The following is a 16871-nucleotide window of genomic DNA, read 5'->3' as shown; positions in this document are numbered from 1 at the left end:
GGGTAAGTAGATGGCTGCTACTTTTGCAAGAATTCACCTTCACCATTATTGTGCGGCTAGTGAAGTCCCATGTGATAGCTGATCAACTGTCACGGATCAGGTTAGGAGAGTCGGCCGAAGGGGTAAATGAGGACTTTCCGGATGCGCACTTATTCCAGATTGTAGTACTACCATCGTGGTACGAGAAGATCAGCCAGTACCTCTCTACTTCCACATTTCCGCAGGGGATGCTACCAGGGGAACGACGAAAACTGGCACTAAAGAGTAAGACCTTCCCAACTGATCAACGGTCTTCCGTATAAAATGGGACTTGATCAAATCTTGAGGAGATGTGTTATGGAGGAGGAAATCCCTAGTGTCTTGAAGGAAGCACATGACAGATTAGCAGGGGGACACATGGGACTTGATGCAACCGTGCAGAAAGTACTTCTAGCCGGTCTATGGTGGCCAACTCTACACACTGATGCTTGGGAGTGGGTGGTCGGGTGTGACACTTGCCAACGTGCGGGAAATCCACTCAAACGGGACTTCATGCCCCTATTCCCCTCCCAGCCGCATGAGCTATTTGAAAGGTGGGGTCTAGATTTTGTGGGGCCTTTGAAGCCAAACAATATGCATAGATGCAAATATATTGTGGTAGCTACAAAATACCTCACTAAGTGGGCAGAAGCGAGAGCCCTACCAGATAACATTGCTATTAGTACGACACGATTCTTGTATGAACAAATTGTCACCAGGTACGAGATACCCCTTCAAATCACAAGTGATCGGGGAGTGCATTTCGTCAACCAAGTGATCCATACCATGACCGTTGAGTTTAAAATCTTCCGCAATCTCTCTAGCCCGTACTACCCACGAGCGAACGGACAGGCGAAGGCGACCAACAAGGTATTGGTGTCAATAATCTATAAGTCATGTGGGGTGGAGCAGGAGGATTGGGAAGAAAGGCTACCGATAGTACTATGGGCTTACTGCACAACCTACAAAGTCACTACAAGGCATACCCCATTCTAGCTCATGTACGGACAAGAGGCCGTGGTACCTACGGAATACACCGTACCAAGCCTGCGGGTGGCAGTGGACAATAGAGTTGGTGATGAAGAGAGTCTGAGTGCAAGGCTTGACAACCTGGTAAAATTGGACAAGCGAAGGGTAATGGCACAATGGGCAACAAAGGTAGCGCAACGACAGCGAAAGTTCTGGCATGACAAAGACCTGCGGCGAGTCAACTTCTGACTGGGGCAGTTGGTATTGAAGTATAACGGCCGTAACTAACTGCGACCAGGGAAGTTCAAAGTTCGTTGGCTTGGACCCTATAAAATCAGGGAGGTCGGGAAGAACGGAGCAGTGAAGCTATCCACCTTGGACGACAACCCATTTGGGGGCCTAGTAAATGGTTCGAAATTGAAAGTTTATAGAGAGCGAAACAAACCTGTGATAGCAATCAACATGTTGGGATACGCTACAAAGGGAGATTGGACCATCGGGCAAAGTAGGGAAGTGGAAGAAGACCCGGTGGTGAAAGCAGAGCCTTATTGAAGGGACGAAGATTGGGCAAAACCGCTCACATTCATGGAAGAACGACTTGTGCCGAGGCAGGTGGAAGGTGTTGCAGTTCCAAGGATCAAGAAACACCTCACAAATGCGTACTTTGGGGACCCGACTGTGTGGGTACGGATTTCATTTCATTGGAAGAAGTGGGCCCCATATGAGGGTCTTCGAGAGGGGTATGTAGCGTATGAAATCAATGAAGAAGCCGAAGCCAAAACGAAAGCCGAGAATGAAAATAAAGAGGAGGAACTTGTAGACCTGGATGAAGAACTTGACCTAGAGGAGTACGAGGCAACTCTAGGCCCCTGTTTGAAGATGGTGCCGAAAACTGAAGACTTGTTCATCATCGCCTCGCAGCCAAGCGAATTGGAAGCCGAGCCAAACTCATTGTACCGGGTGATACCTAACCCCGTAGGACCCCCGAAGGTGGACGGAGAAAAGGTAACATGGTACCAGCAGTACGGAGGTTGATATGTCGACGGGCGGTATAAGGGAGTGGGACCCGCTCCGTTGGTCGATAAGATATGGGATCTGAAGTACATGGGGACATGTTGTGCTGAAGAATGGTATAGGAGGATGCCGCACATATGTATGTGATTGCATGATTCAAAGATAAAGTTAAGGCCCCAGGACGACCCCTCAGGAGTAAAGAGGAACATAGAAGATGGAGATGTCGACCAATGACCAAATAAAAAGTGGATGGAAATCAGAACGCATGGCAAAGGAACAACAAAGAAAAAATCAAGTAAATCAAGTATCTTTACAACAAAGAGGAAGCATAGGGGACGAAAAAATTTAGAGGCATCTGAAAAGGCAATAAACTATCCTGTAGATCAGAAAGGGCTAAATGCACGACGAAAACGGATCTCGGGACACCTTAGTAAATTGAAGGTACGAAAGGTTGAATTTAAGAAATGTTATCGGGTGAAGATTTTAAAACAATTGTTAAAGAAGGGGGTACTAAAAGTTGGAAATGAAAAGTACTTAGAAAAAATAAAGAGGCCAGGGTTAATAAGCATTAAAAAATTAAGATGTAAGGCAAAATTATTGAAAGTAAGGGAAAAATACAATTATTAAAGAGGCATTTATTGTACAAAAAATCAATGAAGTATTTATGCCCAATCCTAACCCTGGAGAAATCAAATGATTATATAAAGCCCCATTGAGCCCATTTGTACATAGCATACAGGCAGAATCAAGAGAGTTAAAGTAGAATCAGCGAAGGAGAAAAATTGAAGAGTGAAGACGAAATCCGTACGCCGTACGACGGAGGCTGAGAGGAGGAAACAAATCTATACGAAGTACGGTCAACAACTGAAGCAGTCCATACGTCATACGACGGAGGCTGAAAAGGCAAGCAAAATCCGTACAGAGTATGACCAAGAGGTGAAGGGGTCTGAACACCGTACGACCTGCGACAATTGGGTCAGGGAGCCGTACGACATACAACACGAGGAAAACCGTACAGCCATAGCGTATGTCAAGAGAGACCAAAAAACCGTACGCCCATACCGTACGTCACACAATGCGCGAGGCAAGCAAGTGGTACGGGGGTCATATTGTACGACATAGAAGAAGACACAACATCGCGTAAAAAGGTCAATAAACCTATGATCTCATACAAATATCAGCTGTTGAAGGAAGGAGATCTCTTGGCGTCTATACACGCAGAGGAGTTGCGTAGAAAATTAGAAGGTATCAGCATAAAAATTCATGCCATCCGTATGGAACTGTGTGCAAAGTTCACGCGAGTTGGAGAAGTAGTACGGTCAGAAAAGGGGATTGTATGGACCACTCCGTACAGTGTAGAGGAGGTAGCTAGTACAATGGTCCGTACAAACTGGCATGCCAAAATTTCAGACTGTTATAATAACGGTCAAGGACTTGAGAAGGATAGGAAAATAGATAGGCGTTCAGGGCAAAGCAGTCACAGTGCAACCATTACCGCTACAGACCCATCCATCAATAGTAAGAAGGCGAAGATCAGATCAAAGGTACAGAAGGACCCGAAAGGAATCACTGCAGAAATGTGGCCTTTGAGAGCGTTATCGGCAGCAAATGCCGTGCTTGGTGGGAGGAAACCCCTTCCGACCATGTGATAAAGGATTCTCTCAGAAAAGCACAGGTGGACCATGCCATTCAGATGGCAACATTCAATATCAAGGATTTTGAACCTGTGCTGTGGACCATAGTGTCTGGATACAACCGCCATGAAAGAGCCTCCATCATTCAGTTCCAGGGTTGCATAGTACGGGTTTCCTTCATGGCTGAGAACTTTAGGAGGGTATTTGGTATACCTGAGAAGGGAGCATCTGCGGCAAAACCGACCAAGAAGCTCACCAAAGAGAAAAAGAAGTGGCTGTTGGACTTGGTGTGTAGAGATGACCTAACGAAAGAACAATGGAAGAGTGTCTAGTCTGATAGTAGGGGATTGAAGCATGCTTTTATTGCATCGGGAGAGTGGAGGATGCTGAAGGACTTGGTGAAAAGTTGACTCACAGGGGCCAGCCGCACATCTGATATAGCCATCTGGATGATAGGGTTGATGAATGGCATCAAGTGTGGCAAAGTTTACAACTGGGGACAACTTTTATCTGAGAGGATTCATGATTTCCTTAAATTGGAGCATAAAACATTCTATATGTGCCACCACGCCATTAGTCTGTTCCTGGATGCAGTGCGTTTACAGGTACCTCCAGAGATGTGGGGTACTTTTGAACCACGCGGTAGGGTGGAACCCAACAAACCATCCATGTACTATTATGTCCACCTGGACACTCTTGGTGATGCCATACAATCAACAAAGAGGAGGAGGAAGCTGAACGTAGCAGTCGAGGTTGAAGAAGATAGCGGCATGGAAGATTCAGATGAGGAGGCCGAGGAAACGGAGGAACAAGAGAGTGGAGATGAAGGATTCTGCATGGCACCACACATTGCCGGCAAAGAAGAAGAGGAGGCGAAATCACAACAAGAGGAAGGGGAGGAGGAGGAAGAGTAGCATGGAGGACTACGAGCACAGTGGAAAACCACGCGGGACAAATTCACACCCCCCAAATTACCTCCTTCAGTGCACTTGGTAACGCAGGAAGCACTCACAGTGCCTAGCCCGGTAGGCCATGTAAGACCAGTAGGAGTGCTGTTCAGGAGAGTTGATGAAGGGGAGCCTCCAGCACAACAACGAGTGTCACTGTCACAGATCGGCTTGGCCGTACTCGAATCACAAGCCGTACCAGCAGCAGACCGTACGGGTAGTGACTTAGGTGGCGTAGGAATGATGGACTGTACGGTGGCAGAGAAGGATGTGCAACATAGTCTGGAGGTAGCAGTACATGAGGCAGCCGTACCAGAGGAAGCTGCACCGAAGGCAACCATACAGGAAGTAGTCGTACAAGAGACAAGTACTGGTACGACATGTACTAGTACAGAGGGGACCGTAGCAGTTGAGGGCAATACAATACCATAAAGAGGGAATGAGTCCAGGGATTTACCAATGGCAGTAGGAGATGGTCTGGAGGAGTTAGCGGTATTGGACACACTGGCTGACAAGGATATAGATGCATCTTTGGACGAGTGGCTAGGACAGTTTGCACTCACACCTCACCTTCCCACTTTGCCCCTACCACACGCCATGGCAGTTGGACAAGGCCAGACACAGCATAGGACCACTCTTATCATAGTCAGGTCCAGGATGAGATATGTCTGTAGAGGAGCAGGATAGAGCGACTGGAGGTGGTAGACATGATCGGAAGATCATTGATGTCGAGGAGAGTAGGTTCGAAGGACCACTGACAGGTCTTCACCTCACACCGCTAGATCGTAGCGATCCAGCAAGCTTGCTCCAGCGGTTCCTTGGGGAGATACATGGGATCTCAGATATAGCCTGAGGTATGGCATAGTTGACTGGACAAATGGATGTCGGCAATTCAGCTGACGCTGAGAAGCTATTCCACCTCATGGCTTCAGGATGTGAGGAGTTTGCACACCACTTTGAGCAGCGGGAGTGGCCAGACAGTAGTATGCCGGAGATGGTACAGGAGTGGAAGCACATGTGATTGGTGGAGGGAGTGGGCAGCTTGGGAGCCACCTTGCGCAGTATGGAGGGATTGTTCCGGAATGTCTACCTACAGATGCGACAGAGTTAGATGGAGCAACAGACCCAGCGACTGTACGTAGCAAAATTGGAGAAGGAAGGGGAAAAGCGTGCATAGTTGGCCGCAGTAGTGAAGAACTTGAGGGTTGAGTTGGAGACAAAGGTGACCACTTATAAGGCCTGTTGCAGCATGGAGGAGAAGGAAGCACAGGCATTGGCAACACAGGTGGTTGACCTCACTCTGTAGATGGAGCAGAAGGACAAAAAACTATTGGAGGCTGCACACATGGTCAAGAAGGCACGTGAGCGACAACTGATTGCGAAGAAGAATCTCAGACTCCACACGGGGCGACAACCTTCTTCTTCGGTCATGACAAGGATGCCTCCTCTCCCTCCTTAGTCTTAGTCTTTTGTTTTGTTGTTCCAGCTCTTGTTGTCTTAGTCGTCTGGAAGATGACTTCTTTTTTGGGGGGGGGGCTGATGTTAGGGGTCAATAACACATGTTAGTTTATAGTTGGTTTGGGTGTTTTATGTTTTGTTATGTATGAGTTGCCGAGAGGTTCCCGTGGGGTAGTTGGTAGTTAGTGACGGTTGGCAACTTGGCCAACTGTTGGGTCTATATAATGTATGGATGGAACCTCGACAAGTTAGCATTCTACTAGCATATTTTGGAATCCAATCAAGATATCATCATTCTGCCACAACTGTTATGTAATTGTTATCTATGCTTTAATATACATTAATGTTCTTGTTATATGAGTTGTTGGTACGTGTGGAATATCTCTGTTTATCCATTAGTTTACCAACCTCACTGTAAGGACTAAACATTCGTTGAGTCTGGGAGAGTCGAGGAGAGTCTTGTAATTATGGTTCAACTTTGGAGACCCTAAACCTCTTCAAAAAGGGGAGTGAGTAGAATAAACCCTTGTCTTAACCAAACTTGAAACATATGCAAGGAAGCTTCAAAGAAATCCATGGTTGTTTTTTATTATTTGTCTACAAATCTCAATATAAGTTTTTATCTTCAACACAATGTATATTGGAAAGATATTTCTTTCTCTCCACAAATTTTTAAACTCTGATATCAACTCCTTATGAATCGACCATAACGTTGTTTAGGGAAGATCTTTCAATCCCAAAACTTCTCTTCACTTTAGGTTTTTTATCGTAGGGCAATAGAAATCTGCCCAACTCCACAACTGGGGATTCAATTTAATATCAAATGCCAAGAATGAACGATTTTCTCAAGTCTCTTTTTATAGGCACTTATAGGGAATTAAAATAAACTGTTGTTTCTTTCACTTTTCCTCTCATTAATAAAAATAAAGTGACTTTTTAAACGTTTTTCATTTTATATTACTTTTAATCTTATTTTTTAGTCACTTTTAATTTTCTTTTTAAAACAACCTTTTAAATCACCACTTTGTACCCCATGCCTAGTATTATCACTTTTGCTTCTCTTTCAAAAACACTTTATGATGTTTGCCACCCTTTAAAATAAATAAATATATATTAGTTGCCTTTTAATTTCTCCCGTAAAGTGACATAAATTTCCTTTTGTACCTTGGTGTCTAGTGGCACAACTTAAGTCACCTTTAAAGACACTTTTACTGACTTCTTTAATTAATTATAGGCAAGCTTGGGGGAAGCTCCTTTCTTCGCGATTAGCTATGTGGAAGATCCACCTAGACAACAACTAAGAAAAAGTGAAGTCTTATATCTTGCATGTTACAAATTACAATTATAAATATAATATTTTTATTCACTAAATCTTGAATATCTTGTTCGAAAGTCCTTGAGGGAAGGTTGGGGTAGAAATATTCCACTTCTACAAAAGCGAGCCTTCCAAATTTTGTGTTAACTTGGTGGTGCTTTTGGCTGTGAAGGTAACAGGAGTTCGTTTGATGCCATTTACATGAAGAAGTGTAATAAGTTGAGTCAACAATGCCTCAATGGCCTAGTTTTGGTGTAATACAATTTTTGGCCTTGCATAAGAAAGGTAGAGGAAAAATTTGAGTAGCCTATTGATTTTCATGAGTTTGATCCCTATAATGATTGGACCATGTAGGATGATGAGCCCTCCGTTTTTACAGAGGATGAGATTGCTTCTTTTGAGAGGCAAGCTATGGAGTATATGGCTGCAATAGAGGTAGGGGAGATTGGATTGTCATTGGATGACATGGATATGGCAGAGGAGGAATCATTGCCATCTAGTAGTAGCGTGGAGCCACAAATGATTATGAGGAGTATAGCTTCTATTGCCTAATTTTCATTAGAACATGGAAATAGGAAATTGTGAATGACTAAATATGCAATTTATGATAATTTTTGGAGACGATCATCATAACTTCATGATAGTGCTATATGCCCCTAACCCTATAGTGTGCATTGGGTTATGAGTAGTTGGCTTGTGGTTACCTTAACTCTTAGATAAGCTATATTATCATTATTATAGTCATATATAGGTAGTTAGGTTATCCTAGGGGTTATCCTCAACTATCTAAGTCAGCCTCGGTGGTAGCTAAGGCATTATTAGGTATATATAGGAGCTAGTGGATGGTTATTATCATCATGTGTAGTATACTTTCTTGTTAAACACTATTGGAGGTATTCCCTTGAAATGGATTAGGAGGTTCCCCCCTTAAAGTGGCATATTATTATGAAGCATTTGTAGCATATTTCATATTTTATTCTTCTATCGTTCAAGTTGTTTTGTTATAAGTGGTATTGGGAAACAAATCTCTTTTTTTAAAAAAATTTTTAAAGACATTTTTATGGTCACATTGAGGCATCTACAATATAAATAGAAGGAAATTGGAGTAGAATTCAAGGTGATATTGCAGAATTTGGATTACATTAGCGTTTCCACTTAATTTACTCCCACAACTGGAAATCAACAATTTTTTTTGTGATATCTTGAGGGTTTATCAAACACATTTCTCATACTACAATCCAGATTTGGTGTCATTTTGAGTAGAACTAAAAGAGTTATTGCAAAATTAAGATTTTCACCAAATTCTATACCGAGGCTGCAAATCATTGAATTTCTATGAGATTTATTCTCAAAAGTGACTAAGACCAATTAAGCTATAGGAAAAGTTTACCTTGAGTCAAGAAGAGTGGCCTCTGTTGCACTGTACTAATCTAATCCACTCTAGAAAGGCCAAACCCTCACCATCTGACCAGAACCTGCAAATAAATGTTGTGGGATTTACTTTGGAGTTCCATCTAAAAGCTTCCCATGGGCGGCCTTTTAGATCATTGACAGTATTGTAGCTTCTGGGAGAGCATTTTTGTGTAAAATAGTTGTATACAATCAATTATTGGTTTTTTTTCTTTTTGTAAAGATTAGGAAAGTCTTGGAATATTTAGGTTTTATACATTTGTCATAGTCATAGTAATGATCTGAACCATGCATTCTCCTTGGGGTTGCTGAACTACTTGTTTACATGATGATTAATGCCTGTTATGGCAATGTGATATATATTTGTTTTTAAAGTAAATAAAAAACTTTAAACTTTATAATAAGATTAGAGAAGCCTCGTTCCTCTTTTTTGCTGTTGAAAAGTTATATTTTGAATTCTGGAATGCTGATCAGATCTCTGGCAGATGGGAAGCTGGTCCAAAGCAACTAGATGGCTTATGGGCTCCGTGGTGGTATAAAAGTGTTCACAAGTCCACGGGATTTGAGTGTCCGCCATTGTATCCAAAGGTATTCATCTCTTGCTATGCTGTACAATGCTTTCTGTTTAAAAAATTGTCTGGTGAACCCTGATATGTGTGCTTAGTTATTTCAAGCAGAATGCATCTTTATTTAGGTATTTACACACACTTGGATGAAGTGAGCCTTATAAAATCCCACCTGGTGGGCCATACAGTAAGGATAAAACTCATACAGAACCAAGATGCATGCGTCTCCTGCTTTACATCCATTTTTTACTTAATGTGTAGTAATTAAGCAACCATTATTGACTATATTGTTTTGTATGTTACTAATTTACATGTTTGACATTTGATCAGCCATTTCCATTTAAGCTTTATAGTTTGTTGGAACAATGCATGCCCTTTTACAACATGCTCAAGAACAATGTTCTACGGCCCAATTTCTCAATGGTACCAACTCTTCCTGTTCCAGCCAATGGGAAGTTGCTTGTTTGGGTTGGTGATGAGCTTCTTCCTCGTGAAAGTGCTAAGGTGACAATTTAACCTCTTTCTCTCACGTGTATTGAAGTCTTCGCTAGAAATGGAACCAGTTGAATCAAGACCTCTGTTTTAAAGCTGATTAAGCTTGTATGGAAATACATTTTGAAATTTATTTCAAGAAAACACACATAAAATTGCTAATTTCGTTCTGCATTTGTTTTAGATATCTTTATAGTTTCCGTTTTGTCTTTTACTGATTGAAATTTAGAGTATATTATTTTAGTTTAAAATAATCAAAGAAATACTTTTAAGTCCATATGCATCCATAGGTTGTTTGCATGGCTGAAATAATGATATTTTTGAAAACCTGATATTACACTGTAATGCAAAATAGAAACCTTGAGAAATTTAGTGAGCTGTTTGTTTGGACAGGTATCTGTATTTGATTCAATTGTTCAAGGTGGTGATGGGGTTTGGGAAGGACTTCGTGTTTATAATGGCAAAGTTTTTAAACTGGATGACCATTTAGATAGGTTTGTATCCTAGATCTACCATTGTCCAACTAAAAATTCTCTATATTTCAATAAAGGCAACATCAAATTACAATATGCCTAAGTATTCAATAAAGTCAAACGATTTTCTGATCAAAATGAATTGAATTTTGTTTTTTAGTCTCCTTATAAAGTACATATGCAAGATGCTATGCTTGCGGCATGTTACATCCATTTTCTAGTTCATTAAAGTGACATAGACCTGATAAGAATTTTTAATTCCACATCAATGCAATAATAAGGTTTATATTAATTGTTCTTTGGCACAGGTTATTTGATTCTGCAAAAGCTATGGCATTCTTAAATGTCCCTGATCGAAGTGAGGCATGTATATGACTCATCTATTATTTGGGGCAATAGAGGTTTTAAAAAGCCATAGATTTCCTGCACTCTATGCTTGAGCTTTTTATACAATGTTTTCAGGTAAAACGAGCAATTTTTACAACACTCATTTCAAATGGAATGCGAAATAATGTTCACATTAGGCTCACATTGACACGTGGGAAAAAGGCAAGTTGGCTATACTTTATATTCTATCTCACCAAGAATTTTAAACAAAAAATTCACAAATTGCTTGAAAATATCCTCTTGCTTTTGGTCATTGTTCAGTTATTGTAATAGATCTTTGCCACTTGAATTTTTTAACTCTTTCATTTTGGTTGTCCAATACAGGTTACTTCAGGAATGAGCCCTGCATTCAATATGTATGGATGCACTTTGATAGGTAGTGCTTTTCATGCATATATTGTACCCAAAAAATGACCTACAGAGGATTGAGTTTCCTAGTACATGGTTAACATTAGGATTAAGAATTTTATTTCCAACTGGATGAAATGTTAAACAAAATACTTGCATCAATATATATGGTTCATGTTTTTGCATTGGTCATTGATTTTAGTAAACTCCCATTTGAGACTCACTACCATCATTCTTTTCTATTATCCAGTTTATGGTGCCAACTGAAGGAAATGGATTTAGAGGTTTTTTTTGTAACTAGCAATTTTTTTCCATCTTGGAAAGATAAGATGCTTGAATTCTATAGGATTATATTTACATTAATATAATAATGCCATAAAAAAATATTCTATGTTCTTTTACAAATGTCTCAGATTGCAAAGACATCTACTTCACTTCTCAGTTGAACTTCATTGCCTACCCCTTGATGACATTGTAAATTTACATTTTATAAAACAACAATTTATTAATTTTCAAAACACTGATTGTAAATTTTCAAATGCTGAAAAGCTCATTGGATTCAACAGTTTTAGGTTATAATTTGAAAATTTAAAATTGCAGTTCTAGCTGAGTGGAAGCCACCAGTCTATGACAATTCCAGTGGCATTTCCTTGGTAACTGCTTCTACACGTCGCAATTCACCAAATGTAAGTTCCCTTGCAGTTTTTTTTCCCATTCCCTTTTAGTGAAAAATACTGTACTCGCTACTTTAGGATGTATGCCAATTTCAATTTTGTATATGTGAACAATAATATTCATACAAAGGAATGCCTATATTACTGTTATATTAATGGCCCAAAACAATGGTTCCAAAACCATGCAAAAGAAGTCATTGTGGTCATTGTAAGTTCTCAATTTATTGCCTTTAAGACCTAAATAGCCACGGTAGTTTCCAAGAAGTGCTTGATGGGTATCAATTCTTGATTCTTACATAATTTTAATTAATTATAAGTTATCGATTGCATACATGAGACAATGGTATCTTGTAAGATCACAATGAAATCTTATTGTATGTTATACGTCCCTGTTTTCCCTCAAATGCATTAATATGTTACAACATGGGTCTCCTATCATATGCTTGTGACATGTTCTTCCCTCAAAACGAACAATGCAAATGTACGTGCATACTCAAATTCCAAATATACTATCTAAATTATCTCTTTCCTCGATATACACGTTTTTTTTTAAGAAAAATGATATAATCATACTTGGAATGAAGCTTTTTATGTAGTCAAGCTCTAAGGAAATCTTATCTTGAAATCATTACTAACCCTTGCAAATTGGTTGAAAGGAATTTAACTAACATCAAATCCTGATATGTGCTAAGCACAAGAGTTTGCATAGAGTGCAAATTAAATATTAACTAATAAATTAAGAGCAAGTTATTTTCAACATGCAATGAAAATGTGAAATACAAATACAAAAGTACTGTTACACATTAAAAGAGGATAGGGGATGGTAAATATAGTTCTTCTACTCATCACTAATAGGAGAATTTATCCTCAAAATTGCATATTCTCATGAGCCAAATCTAGAGACGGTGTGTATGGTATCGAGAATGTATTAGGGATGATTGAGTCTATACAATGCCCACACCAAGTGCAAAAGTTTCATTCAAAGTTTGAAGTTGAATCATTGTGTTGTGTTGTGAGAATTTGAAAAGTTAGTAATAAAAGAATTTGTGTAGCACATGCTTTTCGATTCTTCAAAGTAGATTTTAATGCTTGTAAGAAGTTATTTCTTTTCAATTTTGCACTATGTTTCTCATTGTTAATATAGTTTTCTTTTGTTCAAATTAATCTTGCCGTTGGTATGGATTGGCTGGATTTTTCATTAATTAGTTGTTGTAATCGCTACAAGGTTCTAGCTCAAAACCACTAATTTTTGTTTTTGGCAATCACTCAAATCCTTGCTCTTTCTGGTCACCAAGTTGCCAATGTAATGGACACCCCGGAATGCCCAAAAACCATACCAACTGCTGCTAGGAATTTTATCAAACAGTTTGCATCCAACTCCTTATTTCTCCGTTTAATGTTTTAAATTCCCTTAAGGCTCTGGAAATGAAATGTTGGTTTGTTTTACATAGAATTGAAATCACAGAATATGATCAAGAATGAAACTACAATAATATGCAACTGGAAATTGAACTACTGCTGATATGATATTATTTTCAGAATTAATCAAATACATAGCAGATTTTTCAACTCACTAAATACTCCAGCAATAATGCTCCATCAAATGTTTTCCAATCTTGCTGCTACAATGACATGAATAGTGCTGCGTGAATAGTGTTGCGGCCTGTAGCTGGAAATACACCCAAATAGTGTTGCTGCCTGTAGCTGGAAATGCACCCAGAATGCACCCAATCTGCCTGTTAATGAAGCTGAAAGCAATGGATTTCAAAGGCCAAACCCCAAGGGAATGATGTCTAGAATGTCACACGAGAGGATAGACGTCCTCTAATGCCAAGAAAGGATCTGCAACTCACACATCAATTTCTTCTCAAATTCAACATGCTGAATGAAGCCACAAAAGCTTCCTTTTATTCTTTCTCCAAGGGTCGACCCAACTCACTTAAACAATGTGGGATAAAACATGTGCAATATAAAACATATTAAAATATTCACTTATGTCTCCCTTGGATGCCCCTTTGATTTGCACACATCCCCATAAAATAAATATTAAAGTAACACTTGAATATTTTACAATTAAATTAAATGTTACTTTAATAACACTTCAGGCATTAAAATATACTAGCAATCGGACTCCGAATAGCGCGACTGATAACTCGTCGGAAAGCTCTCGCCAAGGAGTATCGAATCCAATCACCAGAACTAGCCTCCGTTGTGTCCTGTTGACTTACTAAAAATAGTAAGTATGCCTGAAACTAAGTAAATCAACTCCGTTTTGGCTTGAACTGGAAATGACTAGGCTAAAACACTCCAAGATCCCTTTAAACCCTTCCTTAGCCCTCGGGACCATGTAGAGCTAGGCTAACGCACATATGCTTGGTCAACTGCTAAAGTGGGGACATTACAGCCAAAGCAGGCAAGGTGAAAGCATAGAAAGACTAGAATGAGGATAATGGAATCACATTGAAATATATTGGTGGCTAGGCGACCAAATTACAATATAAGAAAATTCATAGAGTTGATCAAGCCAATATGACTTAAAGTGATTTTTTTTTGATTGAGGCAAACTGGTTAAATGTAAGAGGAATTGTGTCAATGGCAAAATGACAGACTAAATCACCAGATTCTGATACATGCCAATCATGGTGGATAAAATACTAAGAATTAGAGAAGGTATCAAATGGATAAAGGCTGGTATCTTTACAATGAAATACAGGGATAAGGTAGTTAATCGTCTAAGATCTTAACTAATTTGATCAACTATTGGCAGTATACCATCTAGTACTACAATATTTGGTTTTTGCAAGTAAGTGGAATACAAATGATCAATTTGCAAATCCAAATAACTGGAAAACCATTATTCTGATATAACAGGAAATTCATTTGAAAGCATGGATGGAGATAAGGACAGCTTTGCCAGGGAATTGATATCTAAATCCTTTGCAATATATATTTCACTTTAGCAAATATTTGCAGAAAAGTGAAATATGAAACTGCATAATATTTGATAATAATTTCTATCCATGTGATGCCCCCATCTTTAACCTAATGTTAAGAAGCAATAAACAATCATGTGATCAAGGGTGGGAGACTTTTAAACATCTTCATTTAGCGAGTGGTCAGAAAATAACAATTTGTACATAGTTTAAGTAGGTAGTTTTATATTTATAACAATTGTAGCCTTAAGGAATTATGGGAAAATCATCTTATTCCATAAGACTTGACGATTTTCCTATCAAGCCTCCAAGTGGAACATAGAGAATAAGATGGAGTGGTGAAGACAAGGAGTTGATATGTACCCATTCTCATAATCAAGGAATGAAGACTTAAGAACATACTGTATACTGAATCAGTGATCATAATACTGATGTCACACAGGTACTCATGAAGGTCTTGTAGGCAAATCCCTATTGGCATAACAATGGAGACAATGTGTAACATATTCCATCATTATCATCAATTGAAAGCAGCACGTAACAACACTCAAATATCAATGCCACATCGATCATATATAAAATCCATATCATTCATGTTGAAGACCATTTTTTATCCAACATCCATTCGTTGTTATCGCTGTAATAAGCTAATGGAAAAGTATCATCACTGTGTAACCCGATCATATAAACAGAAGACCATCATATATGGCCATCAGTTATTATTGTGGGAAGGAGACTTATGATATCTGAAGGTAATTCTTATTGATTTCATCCTATCAGTAATGCATATTGTCGTCACGAGGAAGGAAGGATTAGCTGGTTGATGTAAATACTCTTCATTATCAAATCCAAACGCACCAATTAATCCATTGGCAGATTAATCATCCAGTTCGATCAGCCACTAACCATTTCATTGGTTAGTTATTCAAACTAATGATTAGTTTAATAAAACAAACTTCGATTACAAATGATCATAAGGGTGCAATTAGAAATAAACCATTACTTATGAAGAGACATGGTGGAGGGGGGGTATGATTGTTTACAAACTAAAGGATGCATCCCATCGATCTTGCAAGCAATATAATGGGAATTGGTCACACTCTCATGGGATTATTGAATTTGTCTTTTATCTCTTATTTGTATCCAATATCGGATCTGCTCAAATCAAGCATCTACCTTTGACACTAAATCAGGTTGCATACTTCTAGTGAGAAATCAGAAATAGCACCGCCATAATTGCATATTCTCAAGGACCAATCAGACACGCAATATAGCATTCTTGTTATCAGCGAATTAGAAGGAGATTCATTGCATAATTTATATTAATCCATCAGGAAGAGCAGAGATCTAAATTAATACTGATACTGGTTAAATGCAGATTATATAATACTGATACTCTCATATATTGATTTTATATTTCTAAATTAATATATTGTCATTCTCTTAGTTTTCATTATCAGCATTCATAAGGATTTAGAGTTTCTTATAAGAAGAAGTCTCTTGCAATTGAAGTTTTATAGAAAGAAGTTTCTTGCAATTGATTTGCAAGTTAATTGCTCCCTAATTTCCTAAGGAATAATTTAGGGGACATTACAATCCACAAACAATATGACCCAAAACATAAAATGTGGTATTTGATGAAGATAAATAACTGTTAGTAAAAGACCTAGACTACAACTAATTAAGTATGTCATCCATAAAAGCAAGCGCACAATCATGAAATAGGTTGCATAAATTCTGATCAGATAAATACCAATCATTTCACAACTATACAACTCTTTGAATATGTATGGCCTGCTAATCTCACCTTTTTTGGAGTTATAGACATGCCTGCAACAGTACAGCTAGTTGACAAGCAAGTACAAGTTAATTTGTGTGGTGAAAATGGAGCTGTACAACCCTTCACAACGTGCAAAATTGATTGTAAACTGGTACAACACTCATATAGAGGATCTTCGTACTAAAAATTATATCAAAGCGCCCCAAACAGGGGATATGATCTAACAAGAAAGATGCATCTTCAAAGAAATTATGTGCTACAGATTGCAAATGAAAACAAAAGTAATACAATCTGATATAGCTCTCTTTCACTCGATCACCGCATACAAGTGGTAGAGACCTTTAAAACAAATTGATGGTTTAAGCACAATTGTGTGTGTGCGTGTGCATATGTGTGTATGTATTTATACATTCATCCATACATACACACTTACATACACACATACACATGTTA

General features: G+C 38.9%; 1 protein-coding gene across 4 annotated transcripts in view; it reads left to right on the top strand.

Annotated features, from left to right (window-relative positions):
* The window catches only part of LOC131042460 (branched-chain-amino-acid aminotransferase-like protein 2), a 243702-nt gene that overhangs the window by 176170 nt on the left and 50661 nt on the right, over window positions 1-16871 (top strand). For 3 of the 4 annotated variants that reach the window (XM_057975741.2, XM_057975743.2, XM_057975740.2), the window contains exons 7-13: window positions 9251-9353; window positions 9662-9835; window positions 10217-10317; window positions 10605-10659; window positions 10759-10845; window positions 11008-11059; window positions 11632-11717. In XM_057975741.2, coding sequence (XP_057831724.1) covers window positions 9251-9353; window positions 9662-9835; window positions 10217-10317; window positions 10605-10659; window positions 10759-10845; window positions 11008-11059; window positions 11632-11717 — 658 coding nt within the window. Of the gene's footprint in view, window positions 1-9239; window positions 9354-9661; window positions 9836-10216; window positions 10318-10604; window positions 10660-10758; window positions 10846-11007; window positions 11060-11631; window positions 11718-16871 lie in introns of all 4 variants that reach the window. The other variant, XM_057975742.2, reaches the window with a different exon arrangement.

Source organism: Cryptomeria japonica, chromosome 1 (assembly GCF_030272615.1).
Source record: "Cryptomeria japonica chromosome 1, Sugi_1.0, whole genome shotgun sequence".
Classification (NCBI taxonomy): Eukaryota; Viridiplantae; Streptophyta; class Pinopsida; order Cupressales; family Cupressaceae; genus Cryptomeria; species Cryptomeria japonica.
The sequence above is the reverse complement of the archived record's forward strand: the minus strand, read 5'-3'. Positions and strand labels throughout refer to the sequence as shown.